This window comes from Penicillium coprophilum (genome assembly GCF_028826855.1).
Source record: "Penicillium coprophilum strain IBT 35676 chromosome Unknown utg000006l_segment0_segment0, whole genome shotgun sequence".
In the NCBI taxonomy this organism is placed as follows: domain Eukaryota; kingdom Fungi; phylum Ascomycota; class Eurotiomycetes; order Eurotiales; family Aspergillaceae; genus Penicillium; species Penicillium coprophilum.
In genome coordinates this window covers 400,319-418,764 of record NW_026622725.1, presented here as the reverse complement: position 1 = coordinate 418,764, position 18,446 = coordinate 400,319, and the positions used below count along the sequence as shown (strand labels likewise).

Sequence of the window (18,446 nt, the reverse complement as noted above, 5' to 3'; positions counted from 1 at the left end):
AAAATAGCTCGGCTTCGGAGGGTGCATTCCGTGGGTTTCTGTATACTGGAAGGGCCCCAAAACGAGTACGGGTGGGTCGGCGGCAAAGCCGACAAGAAGGACTTTCTACAGGTGCCTGATTCGCCAAGTTCACGAGCTTAATGGGGAAATAATAAATATCTATCACTAGAGAAACAAAAAGTGGAGAGGTCATGGAATGGAAAAAAAAACTAGCAAGCCTGAATCTCAAATCAAACCGAGCTAGCACATATAGTTTCAATTGCATAGCCCGCGTCTGGTTCAACGGGGTCATCGGTCGTTTACGCTTCAAGAACTATATGATCAAGCTAATGGAACCGAGGCCCTCGAGACTGATCAAGAATGGGAAAACACAGGCCATAATCGCGCGCACAGAAAGTAAAAAATGGTATACACGCCTCTCGGCTTTCGTGTAGACGATGATCTACAACTACATGAACCTTTGTACACATTTTTTGTGCTTGTTTTATTTCCGCACCGCTAGGTGATAAGCCTATTAAACTTTTATAACGATATGTATATGTACATGCATGCAATTCCTCCACTGATATGATACATGAGTAGACGATTAGTACGAGAAACGAGAAGAGTCATGATGAACGCAATGTGGTGCAAAAGCTCGACAGGCATGTCACTAAGCGGCATGAAGTTCATCTTTGAGAATATGCCATTTTCGAGCAACCTCGGCGCGTTCCTCAGGGGTAGACGCCTGCATTTCTTCAATACCTTGCGCTATTCGAGATGCGATGATACCAAGCTCCTGGCTCCTGCCTAATGACCTTTGAAGCTTCCTGCGGATCCCAACCAAGGGATATCCAAACAGCCCCCAGAGACCTAGAAAGAGTTGAGTTAGAATAACTTGCGCACGGCGCAAGAGTGGTCCAAAGATGCATAGTGAAAGCTTACCTGCTGGTGGCTTCAGGAAGACACCGCCAATCCCTTTCCCAATTCCTTTAAACACTCCTTTTGCTCCTTCCTGCTTGGCACCGTACCGGGGCTGCGTGATCAAGCCCGTGATACCGTAGTAAAACCCATCGCGGAATTCCTACACAAAGTACAAGTATTAGTTGGCACCTTTTGATCACCAGGGATGGGTGAAATACAATTCTGGCTGCCGCGAGTCCACTCCGAATTCCAATAACCTTTGGCAGTTCTGTGATCATTTGGTCATGGTATATCCTCGGCGCATTGTGGAATCCTTTGGACATGCTGAGAGTCAAGTCCGTTGGGAGCCAGAGTATGTTTTTCAAAAATTTCATCGACATTCGACTGCTGTGAGTGCGTATCTCTTGAGTTACACCTTTCTTTTTGTGTGACTCCAGATAGGTCATAAGTTCCGATCGATCACGCGGTAAACCCTTTTTCGCGCCAACTGCGCTAGCTGGTAAATTACTGTTCATTTTTTCGTGTCTTATGTTGTCAGTTTCGCTGTCGTTCGTGTCAAGGCTTATTCCGTCAGCGAGATCAATACCACCTTCATAATTATCATCATCCTCATCGCTATCTGAAAGCCCATGTCCTTGGGACTGGTCAGGTCCAGGATACACGGCGGGCTCTTGGTACCCGGTGGGCTCTTGAGGCTCGGTATGTTGATGATACTCAGCGGACTCATGGTACTGCTCCTCATCACTACTCTGGTCTGAATCTTGGCTTCTGCGGAATCTCCTCCACGAAAATCTTCGTTGCCCTTCACTCTGGGCATGAGTCTGATGTATTGCACGACCGGCTGTGACAAAATCCGTAACGATATCATAAGGAACCTCGCCGAGCCCGGTCACAAAATTCGCGATAGCTCCGAGTAGAACCTGGGCTCCTGCGCTGACAGGGCCTACAGGATTACGGTATGTGTCATACTCCGATGCTCGGCTCCTTGATAATCGGTTAGCGGTCTGCAAAGATCTTTTTGGCGGTCAACGTACAGGGCAAGATTCTCTGGTTGTAAAGCCCCCATTTCAACCAGTACTGTTGCAGCAAAAGCACTGAGCCCAACTGAAGTTTGCCTAAGGTGCCACACAGCAGGACGAGTGGGACATATTGCGCATCGTAAAGTCTTCAGGTTAAGATGTCGATGAAAGCTGCGTACTCCATCTCGTGTGCCGGACTCTTTTTGCATTTTATCCGCGATTTCTTGCGCCTTCTCTTGCACAGAAGGTTTCAGCGCATTTTGAATTGCATCGGTAAGATTCTCAACTGTGAGTTGCTTGTGAGGTACGGGCTGCGGCCCAGCTCCAGCTGCTGCAACGATACTTCCCCAAAACTGTTGGTCTCCAAAGAAAGGAACAATGATAGTCGGCCGTCCAAGAGCAAGTCCTGCGGCAGTGGTGCCAGCACCACCGTGATGAATCACGCATGATACATGCTGGAATAACCAGTCATGTGGTACGCTGCCGACGATGAGGATATTATCTGGTACATCTACCTCATCGACCCCAAGGTTTCCCCAACCTTTCGAAACTATTGCGCGCTGGCCAGCGTTTTCTATTGCGTTGAACACGACTTGAGTCAGTTTGATTTGGTTTTCTACCACAATAGAACCAAATCCGACGTAGAGTGGAGTGGGCCCTGCGTTGAGAAAATCGACGATCTCTTTTGGAGGCGTGTAGTCTGACTTTGTAGGTAATACGCTGAAGCCGCAAATATCGATGTGATCATCCCAATCGCGTGGCTTTGGCAGCAATGCCGGCGACCTGCACAAAACCGTAGTCAGTTAACTGTTCATATCCGCCAACCTCGAGTCAATATTGGGTGTCAGCCCATACCATAGATATGAGAACGGAACTCCGAGGCGCTGTGGTAGGCTTGGCGCCGTGATCGAATCTAACGGATCGAGTGCCAGGCACCTCTTCCGCCATGAATTGACCAGATCTCCCAATCCCTCCCAAATCATTATATCCACAACGGTATACGATATGAGATTTGCAACGGTTGGCTTGCAATCCTGCGGATGAAGAACGGCCAGTGGATGCGGAAACGCCTGAGTAGCTGACCATGGCATTCTAGGAAATTTCCATTAGGATGTCTCGCGAGGCTCATATCTGAAGATGGACTCACGTGAACATCATATGAAGTGGAATCCCCAGCCGCTGCGCGCAATGGATATGGCCCAAGCTGGGTGGATTAGCAATTATTGTATCAGCAACGAACGGCCTTCGACGATAGTCCACCGTCTCACTCCAGAGATCCTCTTTGATCTGATGCAGCTCCGTGCCGTCACCTGTCTCAATACATGACCGCCAACAGCCGTATATGATCTCTTTCATTTCACGCCGGCGTTTCTGGATGGCTCCGCTTCGGATCGTGCTGAACGCGGGAAGTAGAGAGGGATTTTGGACCATAAAAGCCATCAGCTCCTCGGGATCACCACCGATATTGAAGAACTCCAAGCCGGCCTCAAGCACCCATTCCCGGAAGTTTAGGTGGGTTGCTAGCCGTACGCGGTGTCCATATGCTTTCAATTCCTTTCCTAGCGCAATAAACGGTTGGATGTCACCCCGAGATCCGATAACTTGAATGACGATGTTCAGCTTCAGTGGGAAGTGTTTGCCTTCATCTGGTGGTATTGCTTCAGGGGTCGGTTGGTCTGCTAAAGCTTCTAGATCTGGTGGCTTATTTGTCGTTTGAATGCGATTCAATAACCCTGCGAGCTGTGGCATATGTTCGTTGAGCTTTATATCAAGCCGGCCATCACCTACAATATGTCCATCGTTAGCCGTAATATGTGGCAACGCTTTATTTGATCACGAACTTAAGACTTTCACTCCGCCGTTTCGTTCTCCGATGTGCCTCCGCTCGCGACGTGGGGAGGGTGACATGGCGACTTCCTCAGGCCAGTCCCCCGAGCGGATTGACCCATGGCGGCTGGACCTGCGCCTCAAAATCGATGGAGTCGAGTCCCTCCTCCTTAAATGTCCGGAGGACGACATAGGAACCCTCTCCGGCCAGTCCTCTGATTGTATTGAGCCTTGGCGGCTGGACCTACGCCTCATAATCGGTGGTGCCGAGTCCGAGTCCATTTTTTCGCGGGAGATCGGCCTGATGTGGCCTAGAGTGACGCAAGTCAAGACTGGCAGCGATATTAGCGTATGGTACAACAGATTATAGCAACAATGGGTATGTTCATTTATTAGAGTTGATATGTTGGCGGGATTCAAAACCATTAAAAAGGAATATGATCAGCTTTACTTGATGATGTCAGAGGGGTCCCACAGCACCTGGTCTATTACAGCCAGTGCACAAATTCAAATTCTGCCTGCAGTATACTTTATTACATCCATCTACAGATAACTAATCTTGCACTGGCCCCAATGAAAAGCCAGCGCTGAGTCAGGCGGTAAAATATTATGGTGCAATGCTCCGTGGCGGTCAATTGCCGCACTCCCGTAGGCTTCCCGGATCTTCGTGGGTCTCGGGATCAGCGCCGGCTTACCTCGGGAGGCCGTGGCCTGGAACTATTCAGAGCTTAGTCATTGGTTCATGCCCTAGGTAGTTAGGTACATTTTTTTCCGATTTACTTACCGAGGTAGAAAACTATGGCTCATTCCGTACTTGATATTCAATTCTAGAGTAAATTTTGTATTCTTTCTTTCTTGCGTATCGCTGCGTAATGCAGGCGCCTCCTCCGCAGTAATGCGATTAGATGGTAAAAATCACATTAATCCTTGAGCCACTTTCAGGGGGTCGGAAAATTTGATGATCGAGATAATGATGATATCTCTCTATCCAAAAGCAAGACTGGGAAGAAAGGGAAAGCAAGTGTGACTAGGATACTGAGACCCTATTTATACTGCCAAGCATAGACTTATATCATGTATGTTTGATACAGTTGATCTATATCAGGCATAAGGTATATAAATGCCTATGATATCTAACATCCCCCTTATAGATGAAGCACCAATATACAGCAGAAGTATCCTTCTATTCTGACACTATTTACTATACGAAAATTTTGAACTACCCCTTCGCTAATGCTTTAGTGGAGCTGTAATCTATATTACACTATCAACTAGACGAAGCCGCTGTCAATTGAGGCTCGCTGTGAAATATTGGTTGAACAATATTGTATACTCCTTGGAAGTTTGGAAAATGTGTCAGAGAATCGGGTCAAACCCTCTGGTAGTGGACACAAGGGTCTTTGCAACCCATTTCCTGAATGAATTCAGTTTCCCACTCCTTCTCAACCTGACCATACTGTCATTCGCAGCGACCGCCTTGTTTGGGGTGTTTATTTTGGCCGAGGGAATATCATCACGGACGACCACATAATTAACTGCTTGCGTCTCCATTGTTGTCTTTCTTACGGGCAACAGCCTTTTGGGGCCGATAACGTAGCCTTTAAGGAACCACAACAAGTTTGACGCGCATTATGTACAATAGACTCAGCAGGGAAAAGGGCTAGATAATGTATATTGCTTGAACCCAGAGGAAACAGATTACCCAAAGGATGCCGCATTCTTACATACACCAACGCTGAGTACCAATACTAACGTGGCCGGTTCCATTGATTACACTGCTATATAGAAGCTGTATTTCCATTTTGGATTTGGATTTCTTATTGCTCGATTTCAACTCTCAGAATTCCGTTCATCTCTTTCTTTGACTGACTGCAATGAAAAGATCGAGGAGCGAAGAGGGAGGCTCCGTGTGAGATCCAGGTCTTAGCAGATTATCAAGATAAGTGAAGCATCCAATTAGCTTAGGCCACGACTTCCAAGTCATTGCGCCAGTTCACAGCTGCATAGCAGCCACAGGCAAATTGGAAACCAGGTTTGCCACATTCTGCGCTTGGAGGAGATCGCTTGGCTTTCGGTTAGGCACCCTCGCGTCTACTGTTTGGCTCCGTGATGCGGGGTAACTAAGAACAAGATCAATTCCTCGTCAAATTTCTACATCTAACCTACTACCATGAAATGGTGCGAGCCTTGCGATCGTTCTTTTCGCAGCCAGGAGGCCCTCGACCAGCACCTACGCGACTCACCGGCACATACTGTGGCTTTCGATTGTGAGCCCTGCAATCGTTCGTTTAGCAGCCAAGACGCCCTCGACCAACACCTACGCGACGCACCAGCACATACTGTGACTTTTGACTGTGAGCCCTGTAATCGTTCGTTTGGCAGCCAAGATGCCCTCGACCAACACCTACGCGACGCACCAGCACATGCTGTGACTTTTGATTGTGAGCCCTGCAATCGTTCGTTTAGCAGCCAAGACGCCCTCGACCAGCACCTACGCGACGCACCAGCACATGCTGTGACTTTTGATTGTGAGCCCTGCAATCGTTCGTTTGGTAGCCAAGACGCCCTCGACCAGCACCTACGCGATTCACCAGCACATACTGTGACTTTTGACTGTGAGCCCTGCAATCGTTCGTTTGGTAGTCAAGACGCCCTCGACCAGCACCTACGCGATTCACCAGCACATACTGTGACTTTTGACTGTGAGCCCTGCAATCGTTCGTTTGGTAGTCAAGACGCCCTCGACCAACACCTACGCGATTCACCAGCACATGCTCAGCTGTCCAGAACTCCTCTCGATATATTTTTTCAGTCCTTTGATGGGTTTGTATATGATCCCGTATTAGCACCAAGCGAATCGTATTCATCTTTACAAAGATATTACGGTTGGCGTAGAGGCGAAAGGGAATCTGATCAAGCTTGGCAACGATTTCAAGAAGCTCTCAGTCAAGAGTTCAAGCTCTGGTTCGGAACAGAGAACGACCTTGCCGCTTGGCATTCACTTTGCCGCGCTGTGAGGATTAAACCCATACCAAGCACTTGTCTTGATTGCGAAAAGGTAGAGCTCACCGTGATATATCTACGATACAATATTAACCTTACCTAATAGGCTGTGCGGGGTATATACGTGAATATTGTTGACTTGATCGACTGGGCTCGTAGTGGGGGACAGTGCAGTAATATACGGCTATTCCGTAACTTACAGGATCTGCGCGACTACACTAAGGCAAGCCGTAAGATTTTTCACAATAATCTTGATGAGACTGGAGACGGCAATGTAGTACTTAGGCATTTGCTTCGATTTATTTTTCGACAAAATTAGAAATTCGATACTGCAAGACATTCGCTTGGTACCTTTTTGCATTCCTTCGAAAAAGCCTACTGAACGTTCTACCACAAAAGGCCGTCTTTAAGGCGGCATTATCTCCATGACCCACCAAATTTATTTCGGCGCTAAGGCCTTGACAGTGGGGCCACCGGAGAGTGGTTGATTGTGCATCGGTCAAGCCGATTTCGAGAAGGACTATACATGGAATTTTTGGTGCGGTAGAATAATGGTAGGAAACAGCGGTGACTAAGAAGGATAACAGACAATACACTACCTATTTTGATCTAGTGGCACCCTTAAAGAGAGTAAGAAATACGCTTACAGCATTTGAACATTCTAGTTCATACTACATTTACGTAGACAAGTTCTATAACCGAGAGAAAGCCAGGGGATTGAATGTTCCCATCACATGATCATCCACAACAAATTTGCCGATACTTCACTGATCTGGACCACACCACCGGCAGCCACCGAGCATGGGACAACATTGTCCTTCACAGGAGATGGATACGGCAATTTAGTTACCCCGATATCCCAACAATTAAAGAAGACACTGCGAACTTTGATCAAAACTTCATACGTTGAGGGCTCTGAGATGGGCTCCTTGAAAACTTTCAGGCTTTGGACTGAAGTTCGCGCCCCTTCGACGCGGATCACTTTCTGCGATATGTTGAAGAAGAGATTACGTCGCAGAATGGATGGAGGTAATTTGATAAGGTTCTCAAGAGGTGGAAGCTACAATGGGATCTCAGATGTTGTGCCAAATACCACTTTTATACCTTTCCTGGATATCTTTACATGCAGGTCTATAATCAATTTTTTTGGGGAAAAAAATGATTCATACACTTCAGAAGAGGTCAGTTTATTCAAGCGGGTCCTTTCTCCATGGCTATGGATATCGAACATGATTTCCAACGACTCTCCAACCCTGTGCTTGAACCACCGAAGTGATAGAGTGAGCCGTTCGAGCATCATTCTCCCGTTACTAGGAGAAAAATCCGAGGTGTTATCTTTAAGCATTATGGGGGTTTGTTTATATGAGGGCTCCCGAGGTCCACTCCATGGTGATTAGTCAGGATGTCTTTTGCCGAAGGTCATGATGAATGTTCACGGAACATACAGCTAGCACGCACAGGAAATCCTTGCGTTTAAATCCCCGCCAGTATGGATCTAACCCCTTAACCCCCCCCCCCCTCTCTCACTCGCTAGGCAAAACAGCATTGAATTGTAAGTTTTGACACCGTGAATCTCGACGGCTGGAGCATCTACAGCGTCACACTCTAATAATTCGTTAATCATTGTCCGTATACCGGACACAGTATGGACAGCGGTGTAGACAACGAAAAAAGCTATTCAGCTGCCAATATGGTGCTTTCTTCGAGAAAATATCTTCTCAGGCTCCATGTACATGTCTCACACCGTGATTTCAGACATTTCGTGTAGCCATCAGCCTTTAACAATAGCCTGACAAGCCACCTGAAACCTTTTAGCTTGCTCAGCTATCCTAGCCTAGCGAGTCGAGAGACATCTCCACAGAGATTGTTGATCAGGTGTGCTATCAATGCTTGAAGCCTTCCATGCTGTGGCAATCAGTAACAATCGGCTTTATGGTAGGCAATCAAGTGTGTTGGACTATGATTTAATAGACACCGAGCACTTAAATTATGACACTTGTATGTTGTATGACACCCCCAAATCCCTATTCTTATCATGCTGACCACTGCTGCAAGGTGTGTCAGGTCGTTATGTTCAGGCAAGTTTAGAGAGCGAAATTCATGTGGCGCCTCACACCTATGATGACCACACAGCTCAAAATGTGATCTCGAACATGCGGCAAGTTTCTCGATTCCCGCGTGGTTGTCAGTTATTAACACTATTCCAAATTCCGTCTCTTCCTGGTCTTAATCATTACATAGGTGGACAAGTTATCTCCCATGCATCACTCCCAGTAGTCACTCAATCCCAGAGATTCGCAAATTTGTAAAGTATAGCACCAATAGTGCAGAACTGGAAGCTCATAGCCACCCGTGCAGATCACTGACCTAGACGATTATTATAGTTGTGGGCTCTCAAAACTTTGTTTTTCATCGGCTATGGAAAATGGTCTCCGAGACGGAAAATGGTGCCCGACTCAATGATATCTCGGGGCCCCGCGAACAACCTCGAAAGCCCACAGATTAGCGTGTCTTCCCCGCATCACCTCTCAGTCGATGGCGTCAGGTCTAACAATGAATGTCAGCTTCATGGTAAAATGTAAGGGGGGACTGGTTGGGGTACATTTCTGTTGATGCTCTGATTGGTGTGTCGGCTAGATGACAGAAACATCAGATACTCACTGTTTTCTTTATAAAGATACCCTGACTGTTATTTGCTCAATTAGACATTGGTATACTCTCTTTGGAAAATTATCTCATTATTGCCTCCATTGCATATCGACCCTACTTCTTAGCTACCGCACTTCCAGAAGATCATGGCGGACAAGAAAGCATCCCCAGAGATCGAACATATTGAATCCGAGATAAAGACGGAACCGTTTACTCTCATACCTCCCTCTGGATCAGAAAGACAGCCATATGGTGAACCTGGTATAGCCCCCTCCCCTCCCCTACTAGTCCTCTTCTCCATCCTCATCACAAACTAACCCATCATCTCGCAATACAGGTCTCAGGGGTATCCTCACAAACAAGTATGTCGCAACATGCGCCGCATTTGCAACATTGGGCGGAGCGATGTTTGGCTACGACCAAGGCGTCATCTCCATAACCCTAACAATGGACCAATTCCTTAAACGATTCCCAGAGGTTGGCCCCAATGCACCAGGTGCAGGATTCCAGAAAGGAATCCTCACTGCCATGATCGAGCTCGGGGCTTTCCTTGGAGCGATGAACCAGGGATGGATTGCCGATAAATTCTCTCGAAAGTGGTCTATCATGGTTGCAGTGATTATCTTCCTTTTTGGATCCGCATTGCAGACGGGTGCTATGACTTTCGAAATGCTGGTAGGTGCCCGGTTTGTCGGAGGTATTGGTGTTGGCATGCTAGCTATGGTGGCACCGCTATATATCTCTGAGATTGCGCCACCGGAGATTCGCGGTACTTTGCTTGTTTTACAGGAACTTGCTATTGTCACTGCTGTCGTGGTTGCGTTCTATATCACATATGGTACACGATACATTCCGGGTGAATGGTCTTGGCGCCTTCCGTTTCTCATTCAGGTAGGCCTTTCTACTTGGTCGCGGTTGATTCTTTCCTAATCATGTGGATAGATGGTTCCTGCCATATTCCTCGGCGTCGGTATTCCCTTCCTACCATATTCACCTCGTTGGCTCGCTGGTCGGGGCCGAGATGACGAAGCACTTCAGGTTCTCTGTAAATTGCGCGGTGTCGACGCTACCGACGAGCGTGTGATCCGAGAGTGGGTTGATATTCGCTCCGAGGTAGCATTTTGCAACGAAGTGAGTATTGTGAGACACCCAAACTGTCAGGATGGAAGTTACACTAGTCGTGCAATGCTTCATATCTGGAGCTATTTGGACTGTTTCCGCAAAGGGTGTTGGAAACGTACGCATGTTGGTATTGGATTGATGTTCTTCCAACGTGAGTACTTTTCTGTCGTGTGGACACAAGCCTCTGCCTTACCTTTCCACCTCACACAGACTAATTCATATCCTCTTTACAGAATTCGGCGGTGTCAACGCTCTTATCTATTACTCACCCAGTCTATTCGAAGGGATGGGTCTAAACTACGAAATGCAACTCCACATGTCCGGCGTCATCAACATCTGCCAGATGTTGGCATGTTTCTGGTCCCTATGGGGTATGGATAAATTCGGCCGAAGACCTCTGCTCTTTGGCGGCGCCAGCTGCATGGCTTTTGCCCATTTTATCATTGCTGTTCTGATGAGCCAATACCAATCAAACTGGCCTGCACATTCCACAGAGGGTTGGGTTTGTGTCGCCTTCTTGTGCGTCTTCATGCTGACCTACGGAGCTACTTGGGGCCCCATCCCTTGGGCTATGCCAGCTGAGATCTTCCCCTCTTCGCTACGTGCTAAGGGTATGGCGTACTCCACGATGTCGAACTGGCTTAATAATTTTATCATCGGGCTTATCACTCCGCCGCTTGTGCAAAACACTGGATATGGAACCTATGTGTTCTTCTGTGTGTTTTGTGCCCTGTCATTTGTTTGGACATTGTTTTTTGTTCCGGAAACTAATGGCAAAACTTTGGAGGAAATGGACTCTGTCTTTAAGGATAATAGTTCGAGTGTGGAGACAGAACAGCGCGCGAGGATTGAGGCTACAATCTGGGCTCATGCTGCGGGACGATCTCATGGCCTTGAAGGCACTCATCAGATTACATAGATGTGATCTGTTTTCTAGCTATTTTTTCGATAGTATACATTTGTGGCCTGGGGCTGCATATTTCGAAATGTGTATAAGGCTCTATGAGAGATCGTGTGACCTCGCTGTTGACAGTCAGATTGCAGTCTCTACCCATTGTAGATATTTTATTTCCTTTCACACGTTTACTGATTATTAAAGATTGCCCTTCCTTGCTAGACTTTGAACAATGCTAAGGCCTGACACAGGACCAAAAGGCGTGACGACGGGGCTTTCATCGTTGTCCAGCGGACTCGGCAAGTAGACGCGGCGCTGAGTTCAACCTCTCCACTTCACACGTACAACGTACAACGTACAACGTACATTAACCAATAAAGAGTTCTCACATACGATATGTGTCATTTTTTATCTCCGCTTGCCTTCGCGATTGGTGCGTGGTCTGTTAATCATGTCGAAAAAGAAGCCTGCGGAGGGCCTGACAAACAAGGCATACATGCATATTCTCTCCAGGATGCATGGCTTTACCCCAGTCCCTAAGCCCTAAGTCTAGTAAACACCCAATATATCAAGAAGATAATCACACTGAAGGGTAGCCCTTGTAGTATTCAATGCTTAAGATTGCTCATTTTATCAGAAACTGTTCGTGATGTTTGTGACTCACATATTTTGCCCATAAATGCAAGCCTTTGATTTCTCTTCCTCCTTACATCCCATCAGGTACACCAAGTAAAACCACTGTCATCACTTTGTCTAATTATGGTGGCTCAACGTAGGGCGTGGTGCGTTGACACCTATGGAACCCACTAATTGCCCCACAATAGCAAGTGTCCCGAGGTCAACTCACCATTTCTCTCAGCCATTTCTCTTCCAATCCCTTCACTGGGAATAACAACACTTCAGAAATGGCCTCCCAATCTAAGACTCTCCCACAATTGACTTCGTCCAAGCTCTTCCTCACGGAAGCCGGACTCGAAACAACTCTGGTCTACAAAAAGAACATCCACCTTCCGTGCTTTTCCGCTCTCCCGCTTCTGAGCACGAAAGAAGGCACAGAAACGCTTCTTTCTCTCTACAAAGAATATGTAAATATCGCACTCGCGAATTCAGCCGGCATCGTCCTTGAAACCCGCACATGGCGCGGCTCTCCCGCATGGGCTCCCCAACTTGATCTCTCCGTCCTAGAGATTCTCGATCTGAACCGCAAAGCAGTTAAGATCCTTCAAGATCTCAGAAAAAACGTCCAGACTCCATCCACTCCTATCATTATCAGTGGAACCCTTGGAACACTCCAAGATGCCTACGTGGATTCCACGGAAACGGTTTCCTTCTCGCAAGCCCAGGAGAATTATCGTGCCCAGGTCCAGGTACTCGCTGAAGAAGGTGTAGACATGATATCTATCATGACTGTCACCAATCTCAATGAGGCTACCGCGGCAGTGAGCGTGGCGCGTGAGTTCAATCTCCCTGTTCACGTTTCGTTTAGCATCGAGACGGACGGACGGCTGCGAGGTGGAAAGACACTTGGCGATGTCATTCGCGAAGTCGATCGTCAGACAGAGAATTATACGACGTATTTCGGGGTGAATTGTGCGCATCCTCGTCATATTATGACAGCGTTACGAGATCTTCCTCAGGATGTGAGGTCGAGAATCGGGTCGATTCGGGGAAATGCTAGTCTTAAGTGCCACGATGAACTTGATAACTCGCTGGTACTAGATCGGGGCGATGTTTCGCTTTGGGATCGAGAGTTCAATGGGCTTTTGAGTATGTTGCCGGAGTTGAAAGTAGTAGGGGGTTGCTGTGGCACGGATGAAGAGCACCTCGATACTCTTGCGAAGACAGTTTATTCTAGTTAAAAGCTAGTTAGAACTTGATAACTTCATACCCGCGTTATCGCTGTTTATAACTTCCTTAAATAGTCTGTAGCTACTAGATGATCCCTTGTCGCGACCACGAATTTTCAGCGTGACAAGAATCCAGTCGCATTGTGAGTATCTCCCTAGTTTGTATCAACTGTACAAATTTACTCGTGAACACCTTTGGTCCAAAATTCTGTGGACAATGATGATTGATGTGGGGCGTCTGGTGGATCTATAGGGCGTTGCAACGCGCCTTGGTATCGTGCACGCCCTACTATACACGCCTTACGCCCAAATCCGAATGTTTGATCCCTGTATATTAGAAAATAAAAGTATTCATATCTATTTAAGTCATGATCAGCTCAAATAATCTCAAACATGACCTCATTTATTTCACCCCAGGCCACCCAGCCTCTGGACGCATCAAAGCTAACTTACGCTTACACTACCGATCCTCGAGATGTACCTGACGAGGCCACCGCAGCCAAAAGCAAGACACCATTTGCACCGACCACATGATTATCGCACGCTGGAAGAAAGACATCGGATGGTCTACTCCAGGGCTGAAACCCTACTGTCCATTAAGTCTTCTCCCGAAGCGTTCTGCCTTCAATACGCACACGAATGCTTCAAAGGACTCAAAGCATACCGCGGCGATGATGAAAAGCTCCGACTCTTCCGCCTAGACCGCAACGGCATCTGAGGGAGAGTGCACTGAGGCTGGAGGTAGTGATTTCTTTTTGATATGGCGGCGGAAAGATGGAAGGAAGGAGATGATTACTTCACGGTTAGATGATCATCTCGTTCTGGATGGCATGATTCGTCGGAGTCACATTGAGCTAGCAAGAGAGCGACTTGGGGATGAACTCGCAATCACAGAGCGCAAGTTCACGATGGGTGAATTTTTGGAGGCTTCCAAGGAGAACAAGAATCTGGAGTCATTTGCTACAGGAACAGCGGTAAGGTACTATCTACTTTGAAAATTGGGGTTAAATTCTAGATGCTCATAGTATTCTCCTAGTGGTTTATCACCCCATTTCACACATTCGCCACAGAGAACACAAGATTGATATTCGCATGAGACAGGGTGATGGACCCCGCGAGACTGCCGGAAAGATGAAGGGCTGGTGGCCACACCAGTCAGGGACTACATGAAGGAGGTCAAAAAATCATTTGTCGATGTCTCTAATTACATGTTGCAGCCCGCGAATATCCCAGCATGATCATTGTGGCTCCTGGATAAAACCTCTATCTATGGCTTCATGAATGCCTCTCTGCCAAATCATTGCCATTTTCATATAACCCGCATCATCGGGGTGCGTGCCATCCGTCAGCTCACCGATCTGAGGTCCATCAGGGCCATGCATATCCACGAGGACGATTCTTCTTCCTTCCGCTGCTTTCACTTTTGCTAGTTCCCCGAATCGCTCGTTCAGGCAACGGACTCGTGTATCAACCTTTCCATCTAAGTTTGGAATGAGAGTAGAAAAGAGAATTGTTGAGTGAGAAGATGCCGTCCAGAGATATTCAAGCATGTCACTCATTCGCTTGCTAGCAGTCTCGATTTCGAAGTCCTGAATGCAATCATTTGAGCCAACGTTGACGGTGAAGAGGTTTGGTAGGAATCTAGGAACTGATCTCTTGGCTTTGTTGGCAACTTGATCGATTCGGAATCCCCGCCAGCCTTCATGTTCGTTGTTCTCCATCGAACCAGAATTGCGAGACCCGACCATGTTCACATTGTAGCCGCCTGACACAAGTAGCTCTCGAAGCGCTTTTCTATAGCCATTGCCGTCGGTGGACTCGGAGCCATAGGTGACGGAGCCGCCTAATGGCATTATTCGCAAACTCGGTTTGGCCCTCTCGGTCGAAGATGCTGAATAATCTACTAATACAATGGGTATATTATACGTCAAGGGTATTATACCATGATAGCCTGCCATCTTCATCTTATTTTGGTCTGAACGTGGAGGAACCTTGATCAGACGGGCAGTAGTTGGCTCGGCCACATCGATGCCACTCGTGAGAGATCTGGGTAGTTTGTTGCATAATCTGCGAGTATGAAAAGATGCCATGGTCACTGCAGTAAACCTGGTAATTGTGAAAATTCGAAAGATACATAGCGATCATAGACAAGGGGCGCGGAAGTTTGCCGTGCACTCGCCGAACCTATTCGGCAAGATTGTCAGGATGCCGAGTTACAAAATCAAGTTATCGGTATTATCTGTTCTGGCCGAATCTGTTGCTGAGACGGTCTCTTGAAATATAAAGATGACCGCGAAAAGGATAAAACAGGTACAGTTTGGTCCTAGACATCATATGACTCTTTTCTACGTTATAGGCTACCGTTTCTCTTCATGTATCTAGGGATTTCGAAGACTCTCTCACTCTTCAGTGTCCTATACAAACTTCCTTATTTTCTTAATTTCTATCACTCTATCTTAATCGGCTATATCGTAAGCCAATTGTAAATCTATTAGAGAAAGGCTACTATATCACCGGCTTTTTTCAGCATCTCAAATTTACCAGAAGAATTACGAAGCATGTTGAAAAAGAAAATATTCTTCAAGCTCAATACACAAGATCATAGATATCACAATAATAATAAAAAATCAATCATATAGAACCAACAAGTTCAAGGAAAAGTCACGCTCAAAGTAGATCCAGTATCCATAAAACAACCCAAAGAGTACAAAAAGGAAAATCGTAAAGCATCCCAAGATCAGAAATTAAACATCAGCCTTAGTCGTAGCCTCAACGCTCTCAAGATGCGTAGCATCCTCACCCCTCTTCTCCCCAGCATCAATCTCAATCTGCTCGGTGTAGTTCACGGAAGGAACCCAACCAACAGAGTTCCAAGCACGAGGAACCTTGGCATAAAGCTCATCAACCTGCTCCAAGGAAAGACCCTTAGTCTCATAAATGCATGTGTAAACAAACACGGCACAGATAAAGCAGAATCCACCCCAAATGAAGAAAACCTTAGACTGGAGATTGGCATTTCCAGGCCCGCTGTTCACCATGTAAGGTGTGGCGTAGGCAATAGCCCAGTTGAGCAGCCAGTTGGTGGCGGTGGTGATGGAGAGACACTTGGCGCGAGCCTTGAGGGGGAACAATTCACCAGTGACGACCCAGGCAACTGGACCCCAGGAGCTGGCGAAGAAGAAGATGTAGATACACACAAAGGCAATGAGAACTTTGTTCGAGACGTCGGAGTCGGTAGCTGTGCCAACAATTGCGACGATGAGTTGCGAGATGCACATTCCGACGGCGCCAAACATGAGAAGAGGACGACGACCCCATTTCTCGACCATGTAGAGACCGGGGAAAGTGGAGACGACGTTGATGATGTTTGTGATCAGGGTGATGACGAAGGAGTTCTGGATTCCGGAGTTTTGGAAGAAGGTTGTGCCGTAGTAAAAGATGAAGTTGACACCAGCGAGCTGCTGCAGACCCTGAACGGCGCAGCCGGTGGCGAGACGCTTGCCGAGGGATCCACGGACGATCTCGAGGTAGGAAGCCTTTCCGAGACGCATTTCGTATTCGTGGTTTGCCTGGATTTCGGCGAGTTCGGCGACGATGGCGGGGTCGGTCACTTCCATGCGGCGGACGCGAGCGAGGGCTTTGGTGGCTTCTTCGTAGCGGTCTTGCTTGATCAGGAAGCGGGGGGTTTCAGGGAGGAGGAGCATGCCAACGACGAGGATGATGGCCCAGGCGAATTGGATCGCGATGGGGATTCGGTAGCAGCCGGTGTCTGTGCGGTCCTTGGTGGAGTTATTGACGATGGCGGCGAGGAGAAGACCGAATGTGATGGCCAGTTGGTAAGCACCGACGACTGTGCCTCGGATCCATTTGGGGGCAGTCTCGGATTGGTAGAGGGGGATTGTTGCGGAGAGGAGACCGACACCCAGGCCCGCGAAGAAACGGCCGGCGACGAAGAGAGGGATGGAGGTTGAGGCAGTTTGGAGGATGACTCCGAAGACAAAGACGAAGGTCTCCATGATCATACCCATTCGTCGGCCAAATTTGTCAGCGATGGGGGCAGCGGCGAGAGCACCGAAGAAAGTTCCTGCTGAGAGGAGAGAGACAATCATTGATGACTCTGAGGATGTGACATCGGGAAGACCATCTTTCTCGTTGATGTAGCCAGTAGAGAACATCTCCCGCCACTTCTTCATGGCGAGGATACCGCTGATGGTACCTGTGTCATATCTAGATGACTGTTAGATGTGTCTTTGAGAATAGTAATATAGAATGTGAGCAGCACATACCCAAAGAGAACACCACCAAATGCAACGAACAATCCAATCATGATAGCCGGGGCAGCAGAGCCCACGGCATCATCTGGCTTCTTCAAAGCGAAGCCCATTGTGAGTGTTATCAGATAGATGCAAGGTCAATCCAAGTAGGTATAATATAGTGTGAGTGGAGGAGGGTGAGAAAGAAAGCTGAATGCAGTAGAGTAGATATAGAAGTAGAGTCAGTTGTACAAAAACAGAAAAGAAAAGCTGGAGGTCTGCCGCTCTATTTGTATTTCCCCGGTCCCAGCTACCACATGGCCGCCCCGGGAAATTCGCACCCGAAAACAGCAAGCGTGGGGGAAAAATCAACCCTGGATGGCGAAAACCTGGACAGCCGGGGATCCCCGGTCATCCAATCTAAGAAGAGCATTCTCCCCATTCACGGACTTTAGGATGTTTTGGGCCTGGGGATAGGGTTCCAACCGAAGGTGGAGAGACCAATGGGGGTTAGTGGACTCAGCCCCCGGAATCCTACCGAGCTGCTTATTGGTCGACGCTGGAGATTGGCTCAGTGCCGAGCCGAGTTTGTTGATTTACAAGGTTTTTTGCCCTGAACCTTGCCTGGGACTTGCCGTGTCCGACAGAGATCGGCCAAAATACACGTTGGGGATCTAGATGTGCATAGTCTTGCATAGTCTCACATTGGAGTGGTTTAGAATATCGCATGTAGTGTTATGTTAGGGAGAGATAAAAATAGCCCTTACATACCACATGACATGAAATGCCGTAAACGGGAGACCGACCGAGTTGAGCCAATGCCGATCGGTATCGGCGTCCCGCATCGGGAAAAATGGCGACACCCGGCCTTGATTTTTTTTCTCACATGATTCTACATTTTCACTTATGGGATTGTGGATTGGGTGAG

The 18,446-nt window shown here is 47.6% G+C and overlaps 9 protein-coding genes across 9 annotated transcripts; 6 read left to right on the top strand and 3 right to left on the bottom strand.

The window, feature by feature from the left end:
- Positions 1-652: 652 nt before the first annotated feature.
- On the bottom strand, positions 653-3,830 carry N7500_009178 (putative UDP-glucose,sterol transferase; the record flags this gene model as incomplete). Its single annotated transcript, XM_056680319.1, has 7 exons — positions 653-852; positions 925-1,063; positions 1,122-1,887; positions 1,938-2,705; positions 2,778-3,014; positions 3,070-3,706; positions 3,764-3,830. The coding sequence occupies 7 exons, from the start codon at positions 3,828-3,830 to the stop codon at positions 653-655; spliced, it is 2,814 nt and encodes a 937-aa protein (XP_056527701.1).
- On the top strand, positions 3,796-4,340 carry N7500_009177 (uncharacterized protein; the record flags this gene model as incomplete). Its single annotated transcript, XM_056680318.1, has 2 exons — positions 3,796-4,098; positions 4,299-4,340. 2 exons carry the CDS (start codon positions 3,796-3,798, stop codon positions 4,338-4,340), a joined length of 345 nt encoding a protein of 114 aa, XP_056527700.1.
- A 1,579-nt stretch (positions 4,341-5,919) lies between these two features.
- On the top strand, positions 5,920-6,855 carry N7500_009176 (uncharacterized protein; the record flags this gene model as incomplete). The annotated part of the gene is made up of 1 exon (XM_056680317.1): positions 5,920-6,855. The coding sequence occupies one exon, from the start codon at positions 5,920-5,922 to the stop codon at positions 6,853-6,855; it is 936 nt and encodes a 311-aa protein (XP_056527699.1).
- A 2,692-nt stretch (positions 6,856-9,547) lies between these two features.
- Positions 9,548-11,442, top strand: N7500_009175 (sugar porter family MFS transporter; the record flags this gene model as incomplete). The annotated part of the gene is made up of 4 exons (XM_056680316.1): positions 9,548-9,662; positions 9,739-10,292; positions 10,344-10,674; positions 10,757-11,442. The coding sequence occupies 4 exons, from the start codon at positions 9,548-9,550 to the stop codon at positions 11,440-11,442; spliced, it is 1,686 nt and encodes a 561-aa protein (XP_056527698.1).
- Positions 11,443-12,323: 881 nt separating this feature from the next.
- On the top strand, positions 12,324-13,277 carry N7500_009174 (uncharacterized protein; the record flags this gene model as incomplete). Its single annotated transcript, XM_056680315.1, has 1 exon — positions 12,324-13,277. The coding sequence occupies one exon, from the start codon at positions 12,324-12,326 to the stop codon at positions 13,275-13,277; it is 954 nt and encodes a 317-aa protein (XP_056527697.1).
- Positions 13,278-13,740: 463 nt separating this feature from the next.
- On the top strand, positions 13,741-13,983 carry N7500_009173 (Branched-chain amino acid aminotransferase II; the record flags this gene model as incomplete). Its single annotated transcript, XM_056680314.1, has 1 exon — positions 13,741-13,983. The coding sequence occupies one exon, from the start codon at positions 13,741-13,743 to the stop codon at positions 13,981-13,983; it is 243 nt and encodes an 80-aa protein (XP_056527696.1).
- Positions 13,984-14,053: 70 nt separating this feature from the next.
- N7500_009172 (Branched-chain amino acid aminotransferase II) lies at positions 14,054-14,435 on the top strand (the record flags this gene model as incomplete). Its single annotated transcript, XM_056680313.1, has 2 exons — positions 14,054-14,244; positions 14,336-14,435. 2 exons carry the CDS (start codon positions 14,054-14,056, stop codon positions 14,433-14,435), a joined length of 291 nt encoding a protein of 96 aa, XP_056527695.1.
- Positions 14,436-14,503: 68 nt separating this feature from the next.
- On the bottom strand, positions 14,504-15,118 carry N7500_009171 (SGNH/GDSL hydrolase family protein; the record flags this gene model as incomplete). Its single annotated transcript, XM_056680312.1, has 1 exon — positions 14,504-15,118. One exon carries the CDS (start codon positions 15,116-15,118, stop codon positions 14,504-14,506), a length of 615 nt encoding a protein of 204 aa, XP_056527694.1.
- An 891-nt stretch (positions 15,119-16,009) lies between these two features.
- On the bottom strand, positions 16,010-17,649 carry N7500_009170 (sugar porter family MFS transporter; the record flags this gene model as incomplete). The annotated part of the gene is made up of 2 exons (XM_056680311.1): positions 16,010-17,492; positions 17,552-17,649. 2 exons carry the CDS (start codon positions 17,647-17,649, stop codon positions 16,010-16,012), a joined length of 1,581 nt encoding a protein of 526 aa, XP_056527693.1.
- Between the last annotated feature and the right edge of the window lie 797 nt (positions 17,650-18,446).